Below are 24486 nucleotides of genomic sequence, written 5' to 3' on the forward strand. Positions count from 1 at the left end.
TAAGTCAGAGTTTTTACATGCTAACCGAGTGCTTTACTTGTAAGCTATATATCCAGCCCAAGATAATGCTGAATAAAAGCAGCAGCTTAATGAATGAAACAAAGAATAACAGCGGCCTGAATGGGAAAATCTTTTCTTCTTCTGCCTAACTATTGCTCTGCTTCTCATTTGCTTTGTTGACAGATTTTGTCAGAAGGAAAAACATATCCAACAAAGTAAAAAACAGTAGTTACTTTTCAACTATTACAGCAGAACAGAGAACAAAATTTAAACAACATTTACCTTGTGACAGTGGACTCCTGAGGAGCCTGACACAAGGCATGACACACTCAGCTAGCAGTCTGAAATTGCCACTTCACCAGACTGCCGCATGTGCCTCTTGAACTCAGCATGTATCTTATGTTTTCCTCACTGAATAAGGATACAACCTGGAAAGTGCCATATAAAAATCTAGATGTGCCAGGCATGGCAGGACATGCCCTTAGTCCAAGCACTTGGGAGGCTGAGCTACGTAACAGAGACCTTATCTAAAACAAACAAAAGACCTAAATGTTTATCTATTGTCCTGTCAAACCAAAACTTTAAGATCTATGTGTGGCTATAATGTTTAAATCCTTATTGGGGTCTGAGTGTGAGGCTGCAGTCCTGCAAATTCCAACAATAGGAGGCAGGAGGTCTGCTGTGAATCACAGGCCAGCCTGGACAACCTGAAGTTCTGTTTCAGTGAAACAGAAGCTGGCTGAAATATATTAACAATACCCTGTCTCAAAACAAACCACAAACATAAACAAAGCTTTCTCTTTTTATCTCTAATTACAGCATACTGTGTCACAATGAATCTCCCATAAAGAATAGGAAGCAAAGCAGATTCAAGCAACATTACATTTCTAAATATGCAGTTCTGAGTACACAGGGGCAGCCAGCTACTCAAGTGCTTGAAGAAACAGAAATAAAAGCATCACAAACTTAAGACAGAGATTTGATGGAAGGGTCATCAGTGTCTTTGTAAATAGAAAGTTCACTTCACAGTGAAACACTGTGTCTTATTTCTTTCATAATGCTAATTGACTTTCCTACTTGGAATCTTAAAATTGAAAAGATGAAGTTCTTTATTGAAATGTGAGTCAAGGGCACCATTTTATACGTAATTAAATACAATACAATGAAGATTTGCATTAATTAAGAAAGAAAAACCATCATCAATTTACTGTGTGGCCTGATGGTAACTTAACAATTTTTCCACAGCACTTAACGATTTTTGTCTGCAACAATCCCATTTATTAAACATATCAGCTCTAATTAGCTTTTAACAGATGCTGTTTCCCCAAATACGTAGAGGGTGAGTTTCTTACTATTTGCAGCCCATCAGATCTATGTCCTCTCTCTATGTCTGTCTGCTTTGGAGTATTCACAGCCACCTCTGAGAAGCCACAAGGTCAATGTGCTTTCCTGACTCTGACACAATTGTAAAAACTTTCTTGGAAGGCAAGTTCTTGCTATATACTATGGAACAGCTTGGAACTACTAGTCCTCCTGCCTCAGTTTCACAAAGTGCTAGATTACAGGAATGCATTACTATGTAACTTTTCCTTTCCTAGGTGAAACAGCCTTGGTATACTTTCTTTATTGAACAGTTCATGTTCATCTTGTTTTCATATTTTCCATTTCGTGATTCCTGACAACTTTCTTGTAGTTGTTTTTCTGAGATAGGGTTTTTTTTGTTTGTTTGTTTGTTTGTTTGGTGTGTGGTATGTTTGTGTGGATGGGTATGGGTGTGCATGTGTAAGCAAGAGGCTGGATAACTTTCTCAATAGTCCTCCACCACACACACACACTACACACACTACACACACACACACACACACACACACACACACACACTATATATATATGCACATACGTATACACACATACACACACACACTATATATGCACATACGTATACACACATACACACTATATATAGTGTGTATGTGTGTATACGTATGTACATGTAAATTGAATGAGATCACAGGACAACTTTAAGGAGTATGTTCTCTCCTACCACTTTCTTTCAAAGCAGAATTTATGCTGCATTTTTGCTGCACTGTGTAATACACGTTAGTTACCTGGAGCATCTAGTCTCCAATTCTCAAAGTACTGTAGAGTGCTGACATTACAAGAGCACAGTACTGAATCAGGATCATACTCAAGTAGTCAAGCTGGCAGGGCAAGTGACTTTACCTGCTGAGCTGTCTTGCTGGCCCTCCATTCATGTTTTAATATAGGGTCTTTCACTGATCTTCAAGCTTGCTAATTCAGCTTGACTGGCTGGCCAGCAGGTTCCAAGGATTCTCTTGTCTTCATTTCTCTAGTGTTGGGATCACAGGCCCAGCCTTCTTTAACTGAGTAATTGGTATCTGTTTATTTTGTTTTGTTTTGGAGACAGCAGGATCTCACTATATAGCTTGGAACACACTTTGTAAACCAGGTTAGCCTACATCCCACAGATATCAGAATCCTGGCCACCTGAGTGGTGGGATTAAAGGCATTTACCACCTTGTCTGGTAGGAACTGGGTATTGAATTTAGGTCCTCCTGCTTGCATGGAAAGTACTAATTAATTTGAACCATTTCTCCAAACCTACAAATAATTTTAATGACTAAAAAACAGTAAGTCAAGTTATATGAGATTAACACTTATTTTCAGAAGTAATCAAATGAGGCTAGGATAATATAAAGCCAGTGGTAATAATAACCATGACCAAAAATCTACTTCTGCTTATTTCCACAACACCAACATTTTAGGTTGTATAGTCTTCAATTCAGAGTAGAAATGGATCACCATGGATTGATGAGGCTGATGATTTCAATTCCAGGCAGCCTATTTAAACACAGGCTCTCTAGATAACAAAAGCCTATGTACAAGTATCACAGCACTTAGTACTTAACATGGGTCAGAAACAATAACCATATAGTAGTCAGGTCTGTATGGTTTTAAAGAAAAATGGCATGAAAAATGCATACCTTGAACCCCAGGAGAGGGGGGCGAGAGCAGCTTGTTACAAACTTCAGCAATTTGCGCTTTTCTTCATCAGTGAAACCTTCTACAACTCTCCAAAAGATTTTAATGACTGGATGATCGGCAGAATAGCCCCCTACAACAAAATGAGCACATGATGCATTAAAAATAAAATTGAGCCAGATATAGTGGCAAACACCTCTAATCTCAGCATTCTGGGAAGCAGAGGCAGGTGGATCACTTTGAGTTCGAGGCTGGCCTGGTCTACAAAGTGAATGCAGGATAGCCAAAGCTACACAGAAAGACCTTGTCTCAAAAAAAAAAAAAAAAAAAAAAAACCAAAACAAAACCAAAACAAAACAAGCTGGGCAGTCCTGGCACATACTTTTAATCCTAGCACTTAAGAGACAGAAACCAGTGATCTCTGAGTTTGAGGCCACCCTGGTCTACGAGCGAGTTCCAGGACAGTCAAAGTAACCCTGTCTCCAAAACAAACAAACAAAACCAACCAACCACAAACAACCCCCCCCACACACAAATCAATGCAGAAGCAACAAATTTGGGAGTGTAACACCAATGTTTTGAGGGGCCTGTCAGAGAGGGGAGTAGGTTTTCTAAGAGCCAAACTGGAGGATACCTGCCTCTGGTCCTTGGTAGAGGGGCAGGTGTGACCAAGATGGAACAAGCCAGAATAGCAAGATGAGGGCATGAAATGATGCCTAGCAAACACTAGAAACCAAGACCATGTGCAGTAGACCCTTCTTGAGCAGGAACTGACACTTGGCTATACATCTAAAAAAATGGCAGACCCTGACATCTTCTTCAGAGAGCTAGGCATTTGGCCAATGTGATCTCCTTGTCTTGATAATTTTATTGTCTCCCTTTCTGATAATAAGGTTCAGACTGTGGCTGACAACCAACCCTGCCTGTGATTAGACACAATTCTAAAATGTACTATATGCTACTTATAGCTTTTAATCTCATTAAGTGCTTCCTAAAACTAAAATAATTGCTATATATTGTCCCCTCATTGTTAATACTCTAAGAAATAACATCAATAAGATATCTTAAGTGCATTAATTGGCACCAAAATGATTATGGTAATATTTTATATCTATTTACTGGAATAGCTGGAATCCTTAAAGTTATAAGCTCGCCGTGCAGACAGGGAAGGAAAACAACCCAGGGCAATTTCTTGGCAAAGAAAGGTCAGAATGATGGCATTTTCTTAACATATGAATGGAGAGTGCAGATACTATGACCTTATTTAATGCCTTATATTATGGCATTATCTGTTTTTATGTAAGATTAGGTTTCAAACAGGAACTACAGAAGAAAAAGATGCACACACACACACACACACACACACACACACGCACGCAAATTTAAGTGACTTTTAGTAAATTTAGAATCACCAACACATCCAGATTTAGAATAATTCCATTTTTCTCATGAAGATTCCATGGGCACTTCTGACCCACTGTCTCTAACTCCACAAATGGTGCATACAAAATGCCTTTTAATCGAACACAGGAACCTTAATTAGTTTTTTTTCCTTCTTTCCCCTTTCCACCTGTCTCCCTCTGGTCTCACTTTGTAGTCCAGATTTGTCTTGAGCACAGAAATTTTGCCTCAGCTTCCTGACGTCTATGCCTAGCTTAGATTTTTTTTTTTAATTTAAAAATTATATTTGTATATTTAGTTAGTGTGTATCTGTGGTTTTTCTTTTTCTACCATGTGGGTCTCTAGGATCAAAATCAGGTCCTCAGGCCTGGCAGCAAGAACATTTTAGTCCTATACTTTCTTTTTTATTTTGTGGTAAAACATACAACATAAAACCTACCACTTAAACCACTGTGACAATTCAAGAGCATTGATCCCATTTATTTTTCCATACAACTATCACTTTCAACTGTAGTAGGATCCCTACCCTGCCTTTTTCCTTATTAATCTCCAGTTCAGTCTCCTTTATGAGTCTATGAGCCTCTTTCTGGTACCTCATATAAACAGAACCATCTGCTACCTGTCCTTTTTGTCTGGTCTCTTTCACTTAGCACAATGGGCTCAAGATTCATCCATGCTGGGGCCTGTACACGAGCTCACTGGGTCTAGGCACCTGCCACAAAACCTGATGATCTGACCTAAACTTCTTGGTTTCCCATATTAAAAGAAGTGACTTTCACAAGTTGTTCTCTGACCATCACAAAAATGCTGTTGTGCGCGCGCACACACACACACACACGCACACACGCACGCACGCACGCACGCACGCACACACACACACACACACACACACACACTGGTAAAAATATTTAAAGAGAGGAGGCTGGAGATATAGTGCAGCAATTATGAGTACTGGCTACTCCACAAGAGGACCCAAGTTTGAGTCTTAGCATCCTTCATGGTGTTTTACAACTACTTATAACTCAAGTACCAGAGGCTCTGACACTACATGATATACAAATACACATTCAGGCAGAACACCCATACACATAAAACAATTTCTTGTTTTGTTTTTGCTTTTGAGACAGGGTTTCTCTGTGTAGCCCTGACTGGCCTGGAACTCACTCTATAGTTTAGACTATCCTGAGATTTATCTGTCTCTGCCTCCTGAGTGCTGGGATTAAAGGCATGTGCTACCACTGACTGGCTTGTTCTGATTTTTCATTATTTGGTGGTGATGGAAACTAAGTCCTTTTTTCCTTGAGACAGGGTTTCTCTGTGTAGCCTTGGCTATCCTGGACTCCTTGTAGACCAGGCTGGCCTCAAACTCAAGAGATCTGCCTGCCTGTATCTCCCTGAGTGCTTACAGGCATGTGCTACCGTGCCTGACTTACTTAATTTTCTTAATGGTATCTTATGAAACATGAAAGAGCGGGACTTTGACTGAGTCCAATCTAACTTAAACTGTTTGACTAGCCCAAAAATATGAAGACTTTGACCTTCTTGCTAATTTTAAATTTCACAGATTTCACTCATGTCAGTAGGGCCATTCCATTCTGTGTTACTACTGGGAAATTGTGTAAAGTCAGTTCACAAGAAAGTTGACAAGAAAGATGGCCTCTAAGCTGTTTGGATGGTCTTGGTGCTTGTTGGAAAAGCAGCCAAACTTGAACACCAGGATGTGTTGTGAACTCTGGTTTTTGAGTTTATCTGTCCCCATGCCACTGCCTCATTGCCACTGTGCTATTTCCTAATTTTTAAACCAAGAAAACGAATTCCTTCTTTAAAGCTGAAGAGATGGCTGAATAGTTGGAGCACTGGCTGTTCCTGCAGAAGACCCAGATTTGGGTCCCAGCATCCACATGGTGGTTCACAACAGCTGAGAACTCTAGCTCCAGAGAATCTAATGTTTCTGGCTTCTGTGGGCACCAGGTGTGCATGTGATGCACAAACATACACTGGAAACAAAACATACACATAAAATAAACAAATAATCTGGGAAAAAAACTGATTTGGCTACTGTAGATCTGTTATGTTAGCAAAGAAAATTTAAAATTAGTAGCTTTGTTGTAAACTTTGTTGGGCTTCTGACACACAGACTGAATTTATAGGTCAATTTGGAGATACTTAGCATTTTAACAATAGCAAGTCCCTCAGTCAATGAAAATAGTTTCTTCGTTTATTTAAATCTCCCTTAATTTCTTTCTTTCATTTTTATTTATTTTTTTTTTTTTTAAACACTATAGCCCTGGCTATCCAACTCAGTAGTCCTTGAACCCAATTTACAGATCACATACCACACGGCCTTCCCAATGCTAGGATTAAAGACCTGTGTGTCTCCTTGGCCCTGCTAGATCACTTTTACTTTCTTACAATTTTTTTTTTCAGTTTTCATTATGTATCTTGTGCTTACATTACTGGGTTCAATTGCAATGTATTCTTTTTTATGTTATCAGTGGAACGATCAATTCTTGGGTTGTGCATAGAACTTTTTGTTTTTCAGAAACCCATCTTATTTATTAACCTAAAATAAATCAGTCTCCCTGCCACTTTTCAAACTGGAGGTTGGATCTAGAGTCCCAAGCAAGCTGTAATCAAGCACCTCAACACCAAGATTAATAGCTTTTTGTTACTTTCTTTATATTGAGACAAGATCTTGCTAAGTTGCCCAGGTTGGCTTTAAGATTTCCAACTTCTGACATTCCTGACCATCTATGCAATATCAATTTCCACTTTTGACAAAGAATCCTAGGGTTTAGCTCTAGCTGGCAGGAAATTCACTATGTACTCTAGGCTGGCCTCAAACTCAAGAGACACCCTCCCCACTTACACCCCATACCTCTACCTCCTGAGTTCTGGGATTAAAGGAATGCACCACCATATTCAGTGTAAGTCAATTTGAAGAGACTACTTAACAAAAGAAGGTGGGGGCATGGCGCAGTAGCGCACACCTGTAACCCCAGCGCTCAGGGAGGTAGAGGCAGGTAGATCTCTGTGAATTTGAGGGTAGCCTGGGTCTACAAAGGCGAGTATTGGACGGCCAAGGCTACATAGAGAAACCCTGTCTTGAAAAACAAAAATAGAAAACAAAAACAAAAACAAGCCAGGTGGTGGTGGGCACATGCCTTTATATAAACCTGTGTGCATGCAGTGTCTGGAGGAGGATGTTCAGTGTCCTACTCTATAATTCTCTGCCTTATTCCTTTAATAAGGAGTCTTGCACTAAACTTGGAGCTAGGCTGGCAGCCAGCAAGTCCAACAATCCTCTTGCCTTTCCTCCTCTTGAACCCCAGGACTACAAGTATATATGGCCACACCTGACTTTTTATGTGAGTGCATGGAATCTGAATTCCGATTCTCAAACCCAAGCAGAAAGTGGTTTTGACCACTGAGCCATCTTGCCAAGTCCTGAATCTAAATTTTCAGTCTTTTACTAGTATTTCTCTTATGGTAATAGAATGACTAGTACTGTTTTATTTATTTATTCATTCAGTTAATAATTCATGTGCTATGACTGGAAGCCAGAGACTCACACATGGTAAGCAAAATTTAACTACAGAGTGGTACAGTAGCCTATGCTTTTGAGACAAAGTCTCTATACATACCTGGCTGCCTGGTAACTCACTATTATATAGACCAGGCTGGCCCACAACTCACAGCTAAGCCTCCCACATGCTGAGATTAAAGGAAAGTACCATTGTACCCAGCATGTCACCCCCTTTAAAAACAAGATTGGAAACCGCTAAATGTCTATGAGTAGAAATAAAAAAGGTAAGTTATGAAGAAAAATTACATAAGATACAGAACACTATAACAATCAGAAAACGCTCATACTTGTAATTGCTGGTAGCTCTGCAAGTGACTGAGGACAGTGATTCAGAGTAAGGTAGACAGAAGACAGGAATATAAGGTTACAGGGATAACTGACCTATCGGAAAGACACACCCAAATGTGGTGCCACATACCTGAATAGTTTGTAAAGGATTTTAGGTCCTCCAGACTTACAGGAACTTGTGCACCAGAAATTAATACCTGGAGGGGGGGGGGAGGGAAAAAGATTAAAATTGTAAACCTGAAGAGAGATGTTCAGAGAGTGTTTTATTTCCTTAGACAACTGGGTCTTTGACAGTAATAGTTGTAACACCTGAATTTCCTGCTGGTCAAACATTCGGAGCCACTCTAGGCTCACAACATTGGCCAGGCCCTGGCGGAAAGCTAGGCAGTGTGGTCGGATCTGCTTGTTCAGCCGGTAGTCAGCCACCAGGTGGATATAGGCAATTCGGTTAGCCCCAGTTACCGGGATGTCTTTCCCACCAAATTTTAGTTCAACCACCTGTAAACATAAAGCACAGGGTTTTAGAGGTGTGCAAAACTGGAAAACAAAGGTTTCAGAAAACAAGAATGCAACAGACAACAGCAGCATAGGCACACAGGATAGCTATGGCAATGAGGCAGCACCGTTTGTCTTTCTATCGTTAAGTATCCTGTCTTCTCCCAGCACCAAGGAATCATGAAGTAATGGAATTGTGACAACCTCATTTTAAAAAAGTAGAGTCATTAAGGGCAAAGTTATGAATCAGAGGATCATTTTAGTCAGAAGGAACAAGGTAATCATTCTGGAAAATAAACACTCATCATATTTCCCTTAATAGTTTTAGAATGTTGCTTCTACTGTAAAATGTTTGATTTAAAGGACAGCGGTAAATGATTTTTGAGGGAAAGGGAGAAAGATATATTGACATGCCTATTAATTCCGTAACTTGGAAGGCTAAGGCAGAAAGATTTCTAGTCTATCCTGAGTTACACAGTAAAAACTCCATTAAAAACAAAATGCAAAACAAAGAAAAAGACAAAACAAAAAATTGGCTCTCCTATACAGCTACACTGTGCTTCTCCTGCCCCCTGCCCCACCATATTTTTGTTATTATTGTTGTTGTTTGTTTGTTTTTCCAAGACAGGGTTTCTTTGTATGTAGCCCTGGCTGTCCTGGAACTTGCAGTATTCCAGGTTGGCTTTAAACTCACACAGAGACCTGCCTGCCTCCGTTTCCCAAGTGCTGGGATTAAAGGCATGGGCCACCATGGTCTGGCTACAAGATGCAGAACACTGTGTTACTAACTCTGTGTTTCTAACTCTACAATGAATCTGAAAACAGCTCTGTAAATGTCATGGTGGAGCCAGTGTGAAAGCAGCGTAGTGGAAATGCAGCTCTCACCTTAACACGAGCCCTTGCCTCAACAATAGGTACCGTGACTGTGTGAACTTTCACATACAGAGAAGAACACCACAGATGTGGTAGCATGTTCTGAAATGCCTTGTTTATAACTATGTAAAAGAAATGCATTTCTGGGATTAGTGGAGGTTACCTATTCCATAGATAAGGAATATAAAAAAAAAAAAAATCAAGTGTAGGGCTTCATACTAGCACTTGGAAAAGGCTGACAGCTAATTCAAGGTCATCCTGCGCCACAAAATGGTGGCACAGGTTAGGGGCTCAAAATAAAGGAGTAAAGACATTTTTGTGTACCCACATTAACAATGGCACTCCTGCTAGTGAACTAGGAGCGATGGTCTGAAATGGGCTCTGTGTCTGGGGAAGGCGCTTATAATACAGATCACAGAACTATTGGCACCACCACCACCTCTCCCCAGCTCTTAGGCTCTTTATATCTCGAGCATAACAAGAACATACTACTAACCTGAGTAGTGGCTTTTGACCCCCCAAGTTTACCACTTTAGGATATTTCAATGTGAGGTGAAGAACTTTAACTAACCTGGTACTGGAAGGCATGGTAAAATTACTCTTTTATAAAAGTTAAGCAGCTTTAAACTTGAATGCTAAACTCGGCTGATTCCCTTGCTGCAGTATTTCACATTTTAGATATTCAATCTTTCTTACTAATTTGCTTTCTCAGTTTGGGACCCATCAAATCTCACTATGGGCTTTCAAGCCATTGTCTCCAGGCTAAGTGAGGACTGTTCATTACCTTAATTCCTCTGCTTGTATTCAGCTGACAGTTCATCTGTTAACCAGGCCTCCTGAGGCTGGCTATTATATTTCCATATATAAAAACACTGCTTCCTTTAAATGGATTAAGGTAGGTAATAGATGATGATGTGATTGTATGATGTGAAGACAAAGAAAAAAAATTAAGTTTTCAGTTAAAGGGACTTCCAAGACCACCAATTATTCTGCCTAATAAGACAACAGTGGAATTTTTAATAACTTAATAAAATTGTGACACTACCTTCAATTTAAAATCTTCTTTCAGGCTGAAACTAAACATCTATGTTTAATCTATGCTTATTTAAAAGTCACTCAAATGTGCCACAATTCTAGGTTTCATGAGTACATTAAGATATTCTTTGAAGCTTGAGCAGGAAGGTCATGGACATAGCTTAGTGGTAAAGGAAATGACCAGCATGATGAGATATTGGGTTCCACGCCTAGCAGTGCAACGAAACAAACAACACACATACACACACACACACACACACACACACACACACACACACACACACACACAGCACAGGGAAACTCTCCTTGTAGGTGTCTTCCTTTGGCACTTCTGAAGGCCAGCTATAACAACACTACAGCTACTCCCGCAACAGGGAAGGCCCTATGACTAAGGCAACACAGCCAAGAAGAAAATCGAGGACTCCAATCAAGGTCTTATGATTCCAGCCCAACTGCTCATGATTACTTATGGTCTGGTTACACGACTGACTTTTTCCTCCAGTAAACATGAATACACCAGCATCTAAACATTTAATTTCATTACTGGATTAAGAACAGACATATTGCTCACACTAAAGGAAATACCCTGGGAACAGAACTGCTATTTTATAGAGGAAGGGTAGTGGCACACGGCAGAGATCTACACGATTTTATCTACTTCTGCAGAAGTCCCTTAAAGCTGCTTTACATTGTGTTGCTTTATTCTTCTAGTCAGATCTTTGGTATAGCAATTTCTACATTACCTTTCTTAATGCAGAGGAAAATTCTATGTTACCAGCAGCTGCCTCAGGCAGCACCTCACAGTACTAATCATGTGTGCAAACTAGTCTTTACGTTCGTTTGACATAGGAAAGAGTCATCTGGGAAAAGGGAACCTCAATTGAGAAAATGTCCCCGTCAGACTGGCCTTGTAGGGCATTTTCTAGATTGGTGACTGATGTGGAAAAATACGGCTCACTGTGGGCAGTGCCACTGCTGGGCTGGTAGTCCTGGGTTCTGTAAGAAAGCAGGCTGAGCAAGCTGCAAGAAGCAGCTCTGTATCATTTCCTCCCTCTGGGTTCTTTCCTTGCTCCTGCTCTGACTACTCAATGCTAAAAAATAATAAACTCTTTCCTTCCCAATTGCTTTTGGTCAGTGTTTTATCATAGTAACAGAAATATTAACTAAGAGATCATGCTACCAAGATAACAAGATACATGGCAACAGTAGCACACGCACTGGCTGTACAACGAAAGCATCCTTAAGATGGTACAAACTTCACTGCTTTTTAATGCTGGGATTACAGGTCTGTAACACCAGGCTCAGCATGAACAATCTCTTCCTAGTTCACTTATTCCCTGGGTGTGACTAGTTGGTGACTTCTGGAACCCTGCCATAGAACACTTCCAGGATGTTTCCAGGTCATGACATCTGGCCTATATGGGCAATGGGGATTAATTCAGGTCCTCATGATTGAGCAGCGAACATTTTATGGACTGAAATTCCTCTTCAATCCCCTAAATTTATTTTCTACTTGATACATAAAAACAAAAACTGTACGCATTTATGGTTCCTATGTGATGATATATGTCTATATTTAAATCAGGTTAAACATATTTCCACCAATTCTTATCATTTTTTTCAATGATAAAACCAAACAAACTCCTTTTTTCTAGCTGTTTGAATTATGTGAACATACACCAGAATTTTACTTGTATTTCATGCACTGATGACCTTTGAAAATCCTACATTAGAATCAAATGACAGGCCGGGCAGTGGTGGTGCACGCCTTTAATCCCAGCACTCAGGAAGCAGAAGCAGGTGGACTGCTGTGAGCTTGAGGCCAGCCTGGTCTACAAAGCAAGTCCAGGACAGCCAAGGCTACATAGAGAAACCCTGCCTCAAAAAACAACAACAACAACAACAAAACAAACCATACACCACCAGCAACAACAGCAACAACAGCAAAAAAGAAAAGAAAAGAAAAAAAGGAACAAAATTTGGCCAGTGCAACACCCAGGCCTTTAATTCCAGTACTTGGAAGGCAAAGGCAGGTGAATCTTTGTGAATTCGAGGACAGCCTGGTCTGGTCTACACTGTGAGTTCTAGAACTGCACAGTGAGACCCTATCTAGAAAAACAAAACAAAACAAACAAACAAACAAGCTCAAAATGGAAAACAAAATTTAAAGTAGTTACTAACCCAACTATTAAACTCAGAAAGAAATTACTGCTCTACATCAAGGGCTATCAATGATGTTTGGAGGAACAGTACCAGCCTAGTACACACAGGACCCTGGGTTCCAACTCTAGCATGAACTGTTAATAAAAGAGTTTTCACCTACAACTTGTTAATACTTTACATTTTATAACCTGTGCTTCGTGAACTCACATTTGGTCTGGGGGCTAATAATGATCCAATCATGAAGTTGAGGTATGTTTTTTTCTTTGTTGAGACAAATTCTGGATAGAGCCCAACACGACTTAGAATTTTTGATTTTGCTTCCTCAGCCTCTCCGTTGCTGGGATTACAGCACTTATCAGTATGTACAGCTTTGAGGGTGAATTTCATGAAATGTGACTTCTATAATGATAAAGCTGGTATCAAGAAAACTAGTTTGGATGCCGAGTGGTAGTGATTTGAGTTTAAGGCCAGCTTGGTCAACATAATGATTTCCAGGACACCCCAGTGTTACATATTTTAATCCTAGCACACAGGAAATGAAGTAGGCAGACCAGTATGTTTGAGACCAGCCAGCTTCACCCACATAGTGAAACCCTGTCTCACAAAACACAAACACGTACACATCAAACAACAAAAGCCAAAGAAAAAACAAAAACTAATCTGACTCTAATACAGGCCTTTCTTTTTGTAAATAGGATGAACACAGCAGGTGCAACCAGGTAGATATGAGGGATGGAAAGTCTGGCAGTCCATCTCCAGTATGGAAATGAGAGATGCTCCAGCTCCAGCACAACTAAGGGTACGATTCAGAGGGAAGGACTGCCAGGCAGGGCATGTTCTCCCTACAAAGATGCTGAGAACAGGCGTGAGCTGGAAGGCCTGAGCTGCTATGGCTGACACACCCCAGCCAAAAGTGCTTTCCAATTGAGGACAATGCCATGGCGACAGCAGCAGGAGGAGCACATTCCCACTGAAAGGATAAAATGTTCCCCAGCTTACCTGGGCTTCCCCCAGGTCATTGTTCACTACTGTAAAGTTCAGTCCCAGCTCCTCCACATCTTCCTCATAGCTCTTGAGGAAAAGCAAGTTCCTATAGACTTCAGGGTCCAACGAGGCCAGATGGTGAATGTCGACATCTGCACTGGTTCCCAGCAGCTTAGATAGGAAAAAGCCAGCAAAGGGTAGTTCCACCAGCATGTTTTCATATAGAGCCTTCAGAAAGACCAGAGGGCAGACAGGGATTAACATTCAATATTATCTGCATGCTTCTTTAACCAGGCTGATTCAATAGCGACACTGTCCTGAGAGGCAGACCCTGCTTCCATGATAATATACAATGCATGTACCATGTGCCAGGCCAGGGCTGAAACCAGAGTGCTGACACCAAATGGGACTTTTAAGTCCTTCATGCTACAGTAGGTCAGCAAATGTTTTCCATAAACAGTCAGATATGAGCACTCTAGGGTTGCAGTATGTTGAGTACCAAATGACCTCAAACAGAAACTCAAACACACCAGAGTACTATCTCACAGCTCTACAGATGGATCTTTTACTCCCCTTCAAGTTCCTAGCAGCTCTGGACACTCTGGCATCCATGGCTTCAGCTGTATCCCACCAGTTCCTGCCTCTGCACCTGCTGCCTTCACTGTGGGTCAATTTTGTGTTACGTTTTTCCTTTATCTTAGAAAGTCACTGCCATTTGGTTTTGGGACCTCTTCTAATTCAGCATGACTTTAAATTTTAACTTGACTACGTATTTCCAAATGAGAGCATGTTCACAGATAGGGTGTAGTAAAGTCAGAACACAGCTCCCAAGAGGTTACAGACACGGTCACATGAGCACTGTAAATATAGCTGCCCACTCTACTTCTGTAATTCAGAAGACTGCTGTTCTTCCAGAAGACCTAAGTTCAATTCCTAGCACCCATATCAGGTGGCTCACGACTACCTGTAATTCTGGCTCCAGAAGAACTAAGATATACCTCTGGCTTCTATGAACTGAATACATATGGAGCACACATGCATACATATACACACACACTCCTAAAAAAGAGAATAAATGTCTTCACTGTAAGTTATTCCTACCCTTATCGCTAACATTTTTTGCAATTATTTACACTGTAGTATAGATAAACCTTGCATGACCATTTGGTGCATTTCTTTTTTTTTTTTTAATAATTTATTTTTATTTTATGTGCACTGGTGTTTTGCCTGTATGTATATCTGCATGCAGGTGCTGAATCTCCTGGAAAACGGAGTTATAGACAGTTGTGAGCTGCCATGTGAGTGCTGGAAACTGAACCCAGGTCCTCTGGAAGAGCTTACAGTGCTCTTAAACTCTGAGTCATCTCTCTAGCCCCTTTGATGATTTTTTTAATTTGGTTATACCTGAGTAACTTCAGGGAACCCCCTCCACAGATCTACTCTTACTCTGCTCCCTCAATCAGTAAGTTTAACCACTCTTAAGACTCCTCATAATATGGCAAAAACCAGGTTTCGGTAATTCTTTCATTTACTGTGGTGTGATAGATTCACCTTGTTTACCTGGTGATGGATATGTGTGGTGTTTCTATTTATGGACTTTATGAACGTATACATAGGAACAGAAAACAGAGCACAGAGGTGACCAGCACAGGGAAGACATCATTTAAAGTTTCAAAAATGCTAGGTGTGTGAGGACTACCGCTGACCCTCACACTCCCACCTGTCAGTACTGCCAGCTTTTTAATCTTTGCCCTGGTGGTTGAGGCAATGGAGCATCTCACTGTGGCTGGAAGTTGCACTTCCTGACACCCACTAAATTAATTAGTGTTAGTGAGTTACTATGTAGATCTCCAGAGATTCCCTAGCAGAGATGGAAAGTAAAATTATGTAAAGTTTCTAACATCAGGTCAGAGAGTCATGCCACACGATAAATATTTCAACGGCCCATGGTTGTAAAATGCAATTCAGGCTCAGAAATGTCTGGTGAGCTTTAAAAACAACACATTTTTAGAGGCTGTGGTGAGGTCACTCAGATAGTGAAAGCTCTTACTGCCAAGCCTGACCTTTGGGACCACTTGGCATAAGGAGAGAACTTTACTACTCATGTGTACCACGGCAAATGGACATATAAACAAACAAACAAATAAACAAAAACCACCCCATATTTTTAGTGTTTTATTCTTAGAGGCAAATTTGAAAGCCATAACCAATCTTTGTCAAGTTTCTTGGTTAACAGCTTGGTTGCTACTCTTGAACACTCTTCTAAATACAAGCATCACTCTGAGCAGGCCATGACTGACTCATTTTCCTAAAGCCTAACATGCTAAGAAACCAATTCCTATAGTTCCATAGAGGTTTGAGTTCCTTCACGTCTCCCCCCACCCCCAGCCTATCAGGATATGCCTAACTCAGAGATCAGTGTTCATGGTGAGTCTGTGCTCCCTCCCAACCTCACAGGCTAGTTACATGTCCAGGTAATGTCTAAACAAGATACAATATCATCCATGGGCAATTACTCTCAAAACAAACAAACAAACAAAACCCCCAAAACAAAAACAAACAATAAACAGTTAATACTATTAACCTGGAGTACTTATATACACTATTACTTCTAAATGAAGGATGAGTTCAAAGCCAAGGAGAACACTTTGCATAAAGCTGCATGACTGATTTCCATGTATTGAGAAAAAGCCCTCATTTACACAGTGGACTTTGAAAGTAAGCTGGAGTGTAAATCATTGGATGTTCAATATGAAAGGTCATTGTTTGCCATGTCTGCATTAGTAACAATAAACCAGATAAATTTGTTAAATATATCAGGGCTACCTGAATTTTAAGCAGAAATCCCACCGTGACTCATAAAATGTAAATGCATAGGTATAATTTTTTAGATAGGGCAGGTTTAAACCTTTAGAACATTTAATATACAAGCTCTAATAAATGATAGCACTGAAAACTATGATTGCATCAGCTAAATGGATTATAAATTAAATTTCCATAATGTATGCAACTGAGATACAAATGTAAGCATAAATCAAGGTATTTTCTAAATACAGGTTAGTTATACAACTCTAAAACTGTCTATTTTTTATGTAAAATAATCCACTTAGCATTTTCCAGCCCTTTAGACCACGCTTGTTCCTAGAAATGTATCAATAGCTACACATCACACACACACACGCACACACATATACAAAAAGCCTATGCTGTATTTTCTAGCTATGTCCTTTATGAATGTTTATAGCCAGAAATTGTGCCAAAATGACTTGAAATGAAAAGGATTAATTATAGTGGAAGGCTTTTAATATAAGTGAGTGCAGTCTCAATGTAATTAATGCAAATTGTGGCTCTATCAGGAGAAAAAAATGTGAGCCACAGCACAGGCCACTTCTGTTTGCTGCCAAATAACTTCAGTAATTTACTACATTAAGAATCAATAAAAAAAATAATGCTTTTCAAATGCATCTCTATCAATCTTCAGGTAATTCTAAAGTGAACATTTATAACTTAATCTAAAAACTATAGGAAATGATGTTTTGCTTTAAAGCCACCCAAAATGCGTAAGCAGATAATTTTAATTATTTCCAAGCATGCTAACCACACAGCTTGAAACACAAAGCAGAGCTCTGAGCTAATATGTATACCAGAGTAACACACTCCAGTGTTGAACTTTGGAAACAGAAACTAGACTGGCCCCTGAGGGTCTGGAGCCCTAAGCTCTTCCTCTGCAGGACAGATAACTAGAATTTGATATAGTGGCCCAAGTAGAACCAACAGTACTATCTACCTGAAACAGTTACTACTTGCCAACTATGCCAGGCACCATTTTACACACAGGGATTCTACTTCTGTGAGTTTGTAAAACCACTTGTCCTTTCCTGACCCCTTCAGGTTACCTACAATCATGCATGCCATCTAGACTTTTTTAAATTGCCAGTGTGAATGTTAGCTTCAGTGAGTGTAACTAGGGAAGCAACTGAACACACCTGGCTGTTCCGTTATTTGAAGAACAGGAGCAGACTTGGAGAAAAAAAATCTCAAACTGTTAACTTTTGATTAAATGAGCTGATTCTCTTTTTAAAAATTAACCCATTCAGTTCTGTGTAGATGTGTCTATGAGTGTGAGGCCAGAAGAGGCACAAGAACAGACTTTTTCCTCAAAGCATGAGGTCTGTGTTGCATGCAGAAAGTGAGAGCAGCAGTTTGCTTGTCTATTGTTCATGAAGATGTCCTTCATTTTACTGCTTTTTAGTCTGAATGCATAGCAGTTCCCAGGTACAGTCACAAATACAGAGCACAGACTGTGCCTTAACTGCAAAAATACTATGGTCCATGACCATCTGTCAAGGTTTTGCTTCTATTCCATGCAGACTGTCCACACTAATAAATGACAAAGTCACCTCTGTGGATATAAATATTTTTTGTTTTAATCCCAGGTGTGGGATGTGGGATTGATTCAGATAGTCCACAGCAGCAAACTATTTGCCTCATGGGGGCTCTGAGAGGAGCTCTTTGCCACCTGCAGATAGTTTAAACATGAGAACTTTGGAGAGAGAAATGCCAGAGCCCAGAGAGTGTTGGGGAGCTCTGAGAAAAAAAAAAAAAAGGCTGCTGCTGCTGCTTTCCCCCTGAGGCTTCTGGTTGCTGTTGATACAGTGAGACAAGTTAGAGATCTCCTGAAGCGAGGATTGGACTGGCTCCAAGGAACCTGATGACCCTAACCAGCAGGAAGCAGCTTAGAGAAAGAACTATGACCCTTGTCCTACTAACCTAACCCTTTCTCTCTCCTACCTGGTTTTGGGGTGTTGGAAGGGATTGGGGTGGAGTAGGGAGAACGAGATGTAAAAAAATGTAAGTAAGAGTTTTAAAAAAAAAAGTACACCAATACACCTCTCTGTTCTACTGTTATTTGGCCCATCAGTAAGTAACATTACTTAGTAATTATCCCTTCCGCTCAAGACAGTCTTTATCAGGCTTCTGAAAGATTGCACTCTTATTTTTTCTTTTCTTTGTGGAACTCTGTTCCATGGGATATGGCTCCTAAGCTCCACCCATACCAGCCCGCAGCTTCAGTACAGACCTTGTTTGTGAATACAGAGTCTGCCTAAATTCTAAATTCTAAGGCATGCCTAACGTATCTAAATTGAATACTTCTCAGTCTTACCCAACCTTCCCTAGTTTAGCCAAAACCACTTTTACCCTTCTGTTCTCAGAACAAAAACAGACAGCCCCCTTCTTACCCTCTTCCTTTTATTCCTGATTCATCAACAAATGCCCTCGCACATGACTCCCTTCCAGCTCTACACTACCAGGGCTAAGATTCCACTGTTACCAATCTATACCTAGCTTTCTCATTTGAATGCTTGCTCTACTGATTTACAACATCAAAGTTAAACACATTTCAGGTCATGCAATCAAAATCACAACAAGCTGCTAATGCCTGGGTCATTCCTGGAGACATCAGCCTCCTTTCCACACAGGCTCTATTCACTCTTCTATGATTCCCTTTGAAGCATACCTCCCATGACCTCACTGAGGTCTCTCTGTTTGTACATATAAACATATTCCAGGGAAAGCACTGAGACTTATTAGCACCCTGGCTGCCTTTCTGTCTTCTTTACCTCACCTAGTCTAAACTACCCTAAAGATTGAGCTCAACTACTTATCGTTGCCTTTCTAAGCTAATCTTGTTTAAGAGCAAAACAGACATACATTTAGTCATGGCCACTAAATCTGTTGTTCTTGTTTTGTGAGATAGGGTCTGACTATTTAAGTACTGGAACTTGCTTATGTAGACAAGATTGGCCTTAAACTGCCTCTGACTCCTGACTACTGGGATTAAAGGTGTGCCTAACCATGACTGGCACAGTAACTAAATTTAAATTGTGTAATAGGCTCTGCTCAGCTTTAGAAGGCCTGTGCTACTGTAAAGATCACAAGTCTAAGGAAAGCCTTGGTCTGATCATAGTGAGTGAGGCATGGGACATCAATACTAAGCTTAGAGCTCAACACAGACTGCAGAGGGGAGGAGCTGTGTCATGTTAAGGATGGGGCAAGCAAGGGTCCAATTGTTCATCTCAAGCTTTACAGACTTAAATGTCAAAACCCAGAGAATGTTTTCTAAAGGACACTAATGACATATAAGAAACCTTCAGCTTCCAGAAAGGTCAAGATCAATTGCTAACTGTCAACATCACACTTTATGATACATTAACTGCATACTAGCTCTACGGAAATAAACAATTATAAAGCATGCTGAAGTTACACAATCTGCTAATTAAAATTTTCAAATATATTACCACGGTATTACCAAATAATCTGATTTATAGGCATTCTGTTCCAATTAAATCGATATTCTGAATCAAGGGGAAAAATTTCAAGTAGAACTCAACTTAAAGGATTTGTTCCAATAAATATTCTGAACTTAATTGGCTTAAATGGACTAAGGTGCTTCTGTCTGTAAAAAAGTCCAACATGACATGACCACATCCCAGGCTGTTTACTTATCCCTGTCTTAAGCCTGATTTACAGGCAGCAAAGTGCAGCCATGACCCACAGCCCAGGCAGGAACCATCTGCTAATGGAACTTTTAACTGAGAAGTGACCAGTGACGGGAGGTAATTCTTCCTGTGCAAAGCTGCTCTGAAGACCTTTGTGCACTTTATCACAGTAAACAATCACTAACATATGCATTAAGAAAATTTAAATATATTATGACCAATAAATACATAATCAATCAATAGATGGTTTTCTTCTCTTGCAGATTTAATGCTCAGGTGCCACACTATTAGCGCTGTCCCGGTGCATTCATTTGGATGCAGACATTCTGATGCAACGTTAACTACTTACAATCTGATGGTAAACAGGCTATTTCAGAAACTCTTTAGGAATTCCCATGTAGAAAACTCTGAAGAACTAAATCAACCACCTTTCTCAAGGAGCTACAGTTTTAAAAATAATTTAATTAATTCACTTCTATTTTTATTCTGCAGCCTTGGGGGTTCAACAACATGTATAAACACTTGATCATTGAGCTATGTGCCAAGCCTTGCTTTTTGAGACAAGGTCTTGTTCAGGCTAGCCTTGAACTCAGAATCCTTTTGCCTTAGCCCAATAGGTCCTAAAGCATGTGCCAGTACACTCTTTTGGTTAAAGTATATTAACTGTACATATGAATGGGGCTCAGAGTGTAAACATTACCTCACATGCCTATAGTGCTCACTGATCAAATCCAGCCTCCGTTATCTCCTCTTGTTTCTTCCCAACTTCTATTCATCATTATTCTACATTCACTAGTTTTTAGCTTCCACATAGCAGAATGCACATGTGGTACTTGTCTTTCTCTGTCTGAACTACTTCACTCATACAATGTCGTTGAGTCTCATTTATTTTGCTGCAAATGGCAGGTAGGACCTCATTCTTTACAGGTGAATATTATTGCATCATGTATATATACTATAATTTCTTTATCTGTTCCATGGTTGAGCATCTAGGTTAATTTCACATTTTAGCTCTTATGATTAGTGTAGCAATGAATATGGGCAACAAGGACATGCTGACTTCACTTTCTCTGGGAATATATCAGGCCTTATAAGAACGAGCCACAACACCTGAGGGCTCGGCTTGTTCTCTGAGGAACTTCTCTGCTAGAGTCCCTATACATATACACATCCTCACTAACTGTGCATCAAAACTTCTTTCCCCTTTTCACATAAGCATTTCACCTACCCATTCCCCAAGCTGATATGGAACGTAAATAATCATCCTGCATTCCAAATATTGGGATTATAGGCATGAGCCACTATGAGCTGGCCATGTCTTTCAACAGCACTATTGTAACCAGATAGGATAGTATCTCAATGTAGTTTTATTTGTATTTGGTTGACAGCTCAAGATACTGGAGTTTTACACACACCCATTAATACATTTATTTATTTAGTTTCCATATGCATGCCAAGGGACAATTTGTGGGAGCTGGTTTTCTTCTTTTATAATGTTGAATACAGAGATCAAACTCAGGTTATCAGGCTTGGTAATAAGTGTTAGTTGTGGGCATGTTGTGTATACACTACAATGTTACTTTATATCACCAAATATGCTACATCTTTCTATATTTTAAGACCCAGAACTCAGGCTGCACATGTTGGGTCATGCCTTTAATCCCCGCATTCAGGAGGCAGAAGCAGGAGGATCTCTGTGGGTCTGAGGTCAAACCTGGTCTTCATGTGAGCTCCAGGACACCTGGGCTATGTAGAAAGACCCTGTCTCCAAAACAGGTGCATAACTTAAACGGAAAGTGCGCCAGGTGAAGAAGAGAGGGCAGGTGAATTACCTCCTCCCTTGGCTGTGTTGAGTCCTCAGCTGCCCAGCTACACCTGGCTGGGTATTCTGTTCCTCAAGGTACAAGGACTCATACATAATGGGTTTCTGAGTCACCGAGTTTGGAGTAAAATCCTTTTCTATGTCATATTAATAAGAACTGGGCAGTTAAGAGCCTGACAACAGGGCTGGAGAGATGGCTCAGTGATAAAGAACAGTATTCTGTTTTTCCAGAGGACCTGAGTTCAATTCACTGTTCCCATGTCAGTCAGTTCACAAGCGCCTGTATCCCCAGCTTCAGAAGGATCTAATACCTCTGGGCTCCAAGGGTTCCTGCGCACACATACAAATATCCATACACAGATACAGAACTAAAAATAAAAATAACATTAAAAAAATTGAGTCTGATTGCAGAGATCCATTGGACATACCTCATTTGTACCTTGCCTTCTACTACAAAACTGTATCTGTCCCATGGGATCAAACTAGAGCTCAAATACACTCATTTAAGACACAGTAGGCATGAGTTTCAGCCACTGATCTTACTGGAATAGCCTGCTAGACATATTCTTCCACAATTAACAGAAACCAACATTTTTACTTAAAACACAAGTAAGCAAACAAAATAAAAACAATCTAGAAATATATACTTGTATATAAAAGCTCCAAATTTAAAAATATGAGTAACCAGTAAAGATAACAGCTACATTTTGTTGGGACCAAGGGCTACTTATGAGGAGCCCTTGTCTTGTTTTTGACTTGAATTAGAGGGAACACTCTGTACATTTCACCATTAAACCTGAAGCTTGAATTCAGTTAGTTGTATATTCCCCTCTCATGTAACATGTCTAAACAGCATTGAACAAATTTAAAATAGTTACTTTTAGGGCTGAGATAATGGCTAAGTGAGTAAAGTGCTTACAGGAGGAGTTCCATTCCTAGCACTTACATTAACAAAACAAAATCACAAACAGCAGGCATGGCAGCATGCTTCTATATTTCCAGTGCTGGGGAAATGGGGAAAACTGGGGCTTGATGGTCAGTCAGTCAATGGAATCAACTAGCTCTAGGTCCAGTGAGAGAACCTGCATCAAATAAGGAAGGTAGCCGAGAAAGACATCAATGTCGAATCATACACACACACCCCAAAATAAATAAATAAATCTGTAGTTTTATTAGTACTTCCTGTTTTTGTACTATACCAACTAGTTTTAGGCTAACCACTGCCCATGCAATGTGTGCTAAAACATAGGTAGAGATCACCAGAATGATCTTTAACAATTTTGAATGATTATTATTAATGAAATTTAGACTACAACTATATAAAAACAGTGAAATGACATCTTTTGTTTTCGGCCTTATTTATATATATAAATAAATTACCTTTCCAAGCATTCTGCCTAGGAAGTAGTAATGCCTTGCAAAAGAATCTCCCACTAGCATCTGAGCAGCAGGGTTGGGGTACAGAAGCCCTTCATTAGTAGTCTTAAAGAACCCCTGGTTGGGGTTAAATCCAGATTTCAGTAGTTCATTTAAAAACTCTCTGAAAATACCACCACCATCGATGCCAGCTTCATCCAAGCCATGGGCATTGAGCAAGTGCACACGAATCCGTTTTTTCAAATCAGGTTCTATTAAAAAGAGAGCAAAAACAAACAAACAAACAGTATTACAGAAACTATTATGTAAAGGCATTGAGACTATCAACCAGGGACATTTAAAATTTATGGTTTAACAAAGCAGAAATACTAAAGAGACAATGACATCAAAGTTATTTGAAATGCAAATAATCAAAATAAACGTAATCCAGAAATATCAACTTTTATGTAGACAGTCCCATTAAATATATTAGTAACCAATAAACTTATGGGAATTTCCCCAGGGCCTACATAAAAAGTCTTTTCCATGGATATATCAGAGAGGAGATGGTTGGCCAGTGAACCAGTGGGAGAAACATTCTGAGTAAGAACAACCCACCATCTCTGAAGAGTAAAGTTAGGCAATCGGATGAGCTACCCACGGTACACAGGGAGAGAGAGATAGATGTTTGAGGCAACAAGAGTAATAGACAAGGGAGGGGAGGAGGGATGGGGCCACACAAGAATATAAAGTGTGTGGGGGTAATAGGTAATAGTGGATAGTTAGCTCTAACAACCTTGTCTTAGAGCTCATCACTGAAGTGATTCCCAAAGCAGGCCAACCAAAGATGAGCCTCAATACAGGCTGAAGATACTGTCCTTCTTGATTTGAAAGGACACAAGCCAGTTTTCTAGAGCTAAAAACTTACTATAAAGATTCACAGCAGGGCTGGAGATGGCTCAGTGGTTAAGAGCACTGTC

General features: G+C 40.0%; 1 protein-coding gene across 2 annotated transcripts in view; it reads right to left on the reverse strand.

The window, feature by feature from the left end:
• Window positions 1–24486, reverse strand: part of Ube3c (ubiquitin protein ligase E3C) — a 100981-nt gene that overhangs the window by 6884 nt on the left and 69611 nt on the right. For both annotated transcript variants that reach the window (XM_021662259.2, XM_021662260.2), the window contains exons 18-22: window positions 23531–23778; window positions 13844–14056; window positions 8588–8776; window positions 8409–8475; window positions 3006–3136 (exon numbers count right to left, since the gene is read on the reverse strand). In XM_021662259.2, coding sequence (XP_021517934.1) covers window positions 3006–3136; window positions 8409–8475; window positions 8588–8776; window positions 13844–14056; window positions 23531–23778 — 848 coding nt within the window. The remainder of the gene's footprint in view (window positions 1–3005; window positions 3137–8408; window positions 8476–8587; window positions 8777–13843; window positions 14057–23530; window positions 23779–24486) is intronic.

This window comes from Meriones unguiculatus, chromosome 21 (genome assembly GCF_030254825.1).
Source record: "Meriones unguiculatus strain TT.TT164.6M chromosome 21, Bangor_MerUng_6.1, whole genome shotgun sequence".
Classification (NCBI taxonomy): domain Eukaryota; kingdom Metazoa; phylum Chordata; class Mammalia; order Rodentia; family Muridae; genus Meriones; species Meriones unguiculatus.